Consider the following 3691-nt stretch of genomic DNA (forward strand, 5'->3'; position numbering starts at 1 on the left):
ATGGAAAAAAATTACAAGCTATTAATAACCAAAAGAGAACTGGATTGGCTATACTGATATTGGATAAAATAGACTTTAAAGACAAAAGCAATCACATGAGACATTGGAAGATAGTACATAATGATAAATAGTTCAATACAATAAGAAGATTTAATATAAATATATATGAATCTGCTGGTTGGCGGCGGCGGCGGCGGCGAGCTGGAGCGGAGCGCCCCGTGTGCACGTGTGGAGAAGCGGCGGCACCAGCGCGGCGGCGGGAGACATCCCCGCCCCCTCCGGAGACACAGGGCCGCGCTTGGCTCTCGCGGCCTCCGTCACCCGCTCAGCTCCCTGCCCCAGGCTAGGAGACTGGCTTGTAGGGTAGAGTGGCCCGAGCTGAGGGCGCGAAGAGCACAGGGCGGCGACGGCGTTGATATCGGTGGTAACGACGGCCTCAGCAGACGGGGAAGATGAAAGGTAGCCGGATCGAGCTAGGAGATGTGACACCACACAATATTAAACAGTTGAAGAGATTAAACCAAGTCATCTTTCCAGTCAGCTACAATGACAAATTCTACAAGGATGTACTGGAGGTTGGCGAGCTGGCGAAACTTGCCTGTTTCAATGATATTGCAGTAGGTGCGGTATGCTGTAGGGTGGATCATTCACAGAATCAGAAGAGACTTTACATCATGACACTAGGATGTCTGGCACCTTACCGAAGGCTAGGAATAGGAACTAAAATGTTAAATCATGTCTTAAACATCTGTGAAAAAGATGGCACTTTTGACAACATCTATCTGCATGTCCAGATCAGCAATGAGTCAGCAATTGACTTCTACAGGAAGTTTGGCTTTGAGATTATTGAGACAAAGAAGAACTATTATAAGAGGATAGAGCCTGCAGATGCTCATGTGTTGCAGAAAAACCTCAAAGTCCCTTCTGGCCAGAATGCAGATGTGCATAAAACAGATAACTGAACAAATTACAGATGAACTTTCTTGCACTTGCTTGTCGCCAAATAAAAGAGAGGCCCACTGATTTTTTTCCCCTTCTTTCTTTTAACGCTTCCCCCCTCTTTATTCTTGTTTCTCTTTCTTTCTTTTTTCTATCTTTCCTTCCTTTTCTCTAAAAGTTTTAATACTTTCAAGGACATTAATCATGTTTGGATTGTTTGAGTTTTCTGACTTTCGTGAGGTGGTTTCATTGAGGGAGGGAGAAGGTGTAGGTATGTTTAGTTTCACAGTTAAAGTATATGGTTCCAAAAATTGGGGTGTTAAATAATTTCAAATTTTTTAGCTAATTTTTTAAAATGTCCTGCTTTCACATTGAAGGGCAGAGCCTACAAAATATTGTATATTTCAAAAGACAAAAAGAAGCAGCAGCAATATCTTGTTCTCTAATTCATAGACAAGTTAGTGTGTTTGTGGTACTTTGGGTTTTTTAAAGACTATTTGTGGGATACTAATCCCTAAACATTGCCTTCACTCCACTGTTAGTCCTTCTGAGCACCATCTCAGGAGTTGGACCATTATTATCCTTGTAAGAAATACTTAAGCTTTGGTTGTTGTTGTTTTTGTTTTTTGTTTTTTTAATGCAGTTGTTTCCTTTCTTCTTTGCTGGTGGTTGAGGTAGATGGGGCAGTTTGGTTAGGTAGTGTTTATACTTTGGTCTCAGTATTTGAGTTAAACTGCTTTTTGCTAATGAGTGGGCTAGTTGTTAGCAGGTTTGTTTTTCCTGCTGTTGATTGTTACCAGTGGAATTAACTTTTAGAGTGTGAGCTGGTGAGATTAATTTATTTTAATATCCCAGCTAGAGATATGCCTTTAACTGACCTAAAGAGGTTTGTTGTGATTTACCTTTTTTTTTCTCCTGCCCTTTTTCTTCAGTGAACCCAATAGTAGTTTTAGTCAACATTGTTAAAAATGGAGTTTATGTCCTTATTGGTCAAGACCCCTAATTAAACCTGAAGCAGGTGTTTTCTCTTGGACATATTAAAAAGTACTTAAAAGGAAGTTTAGCTGTATTTGTGGCACAAAAAATGCATTTAATGTCAGCTAATGCAGGCTGCTAAACCTGTGGCCTCTGAGTGTTTGATTTAATAGGGAAGAATATCTAGGCAGTATTTTTGAGAACATAGCTGCGCCTTTGCTTACCTGTTGGAGAACATCCCAGATTTGATTACACTCTGTGCCTACAGTGTTGAGTTTAAGGATTTGGGGAAGAGTGGAATTGTTGAACGTATTGCTTCTATTCTTGGAAAAGTAGAAGTCTATAAGTGTTAATAATGCACATGTCACTGTGACCTCCTCTACTGACAGAACTGACTTATGCCAGAATATTTTCTGGCACGTAGACAAGTGGCTTTGATATTGATCAGTTTTTTTTGAAAGATGGGAAACATCTGAAATTTTTGTCTTTTCCTCCCGTAGTCCCATCTTCAATATTTAAAATTTTTTAGATTGTCAATACTGATGACCTTTTACAATGTCCCATTAGATTTTAAAACTACACAAGGATTGAGTTTTCTCTTGCTTGACTTTGAAAGGAAGGTTGATTCATAACGTTTATCCTCTTATGTAAAATTCTGGTATGAAAGTGTCATCTCTCCAGATATGCTATTTACAAAATATTTATGCACATTTTATAATCCTAAGTTCTTATTTGAGAATGTGAAAGTGTAATAGACTTAAACAGTCTTATTGAGTGCCAAGAATAATACAGAAAAGGAAGGTAGTTGATGAATGAACATATAGGGCTCCAGTCTTAAGATAGTAAAAATCTACAAAGACCACGCTGTTTCTTGAGCATCAGTTTTTTAAGCAGTCTGAATCTAGGCTTAGAAGAAAGGTTTCATGTTAAGCACTTTTAACCTTCGTGGATAAACTTCAGCTTGCTCTTGCCAAGAGAAGAGTGCTTGAGTTACAGAAGGCATTAGTTTGAAGAATTCACTCTTTTTGTAAGCTTCAGGTTATCAAAATAGATTTTGATATGTAAATGAATTTTCTGAGATGACACTGCCTCTATTTCTATAACCATTTTGCCTGGACTATCTAAACAGTCCTATGAATGTATCCCTAAATGTGGTTATTGAAAACAGAATAGCTGCCTCATGACAATTAAGTAAATGTTATTTAAGGAGGGAAAAAATTTAAATTTTGAATTGATTGTGCAGGCTCCCTGTCATTATAGTTTTCTTTTTTCCACACTTTTCAATAACTTAACCTAAATCGTAAATGTTTGTAAAGGGTTAATCGTCCTGCATCAATTCCATCCACTTAAGGAGAGAGAAAAGCTGGGCACTAATTCATATGCCTGTGAATCAGTAAAGACTGAATTGCGTGTCCCATGTTGAGTTGGTAATTTTGACATATAATAAAAATTCTCTTGTTGGAGGTATTACAATAAATAATTCTATTAACTGGAAGATCACAGAATGTGTCCATCATATTTTTCAGGATAGATAGTTTTTACTGTGTGATGAATAGGTAAAAATTATACTATATGATAATTGATTTCTGTTCTAAAGAAGAGAATCTGTAGATATATCTATGCAATATATAATTTGTCCAGATTAGTTTTCATTTGGTAAGAAAGTTCTGAAATATCCCCCAAAGCAGTTTACTTATCAATTGAAAGTCCTCCAAAAATAGAACTATTGGGAAATCTTTGTGTGTGGTGGTGGAAAAGAAAAGCTCCCTCAGTTTTT

The 3691-nt window shown here is 37.6% G+C and overlaps 1 protein-coding gene across 1 annotated transcript; it reads left to right on the top strand.

Moving 5' to 3' along the window:
* Positions 1-406: 406 nt before the first annotated feature.
* On the top strand, positions 407-2862 carry LOC119525273 (N-alpha-acetyltransferase 50-like). Its single transcript, XM_037823942.1, has one exon. It carries the CDS (start codon positions 453-455, stop codon positions 960-962), a length of 510 nt encoding a protein of 169 aa, XP_037679870.1. The 5' UTR covers positions 407-452; the 3' UTR covers positions 963-2862.
* Positions 2863-3691: the final 829 nt, after the last annotated feature.

Source organism: Choloepus didactylus (assembly GCF_015220235.1).
Source record: "Choloepus didactylus isolate mChoDid1 chromosome 25 unlocalized genomic scaffold, mChoDid1.pri SUPER_25_unloc1, whole genome shotgun sequence".
Classification (NCBI taxonomy): Eukaryota; Metazoa; Chordata; class Mammalia; order Pilosa; family Megalonychidae; genus Choloepus; species Choloepus didactylus.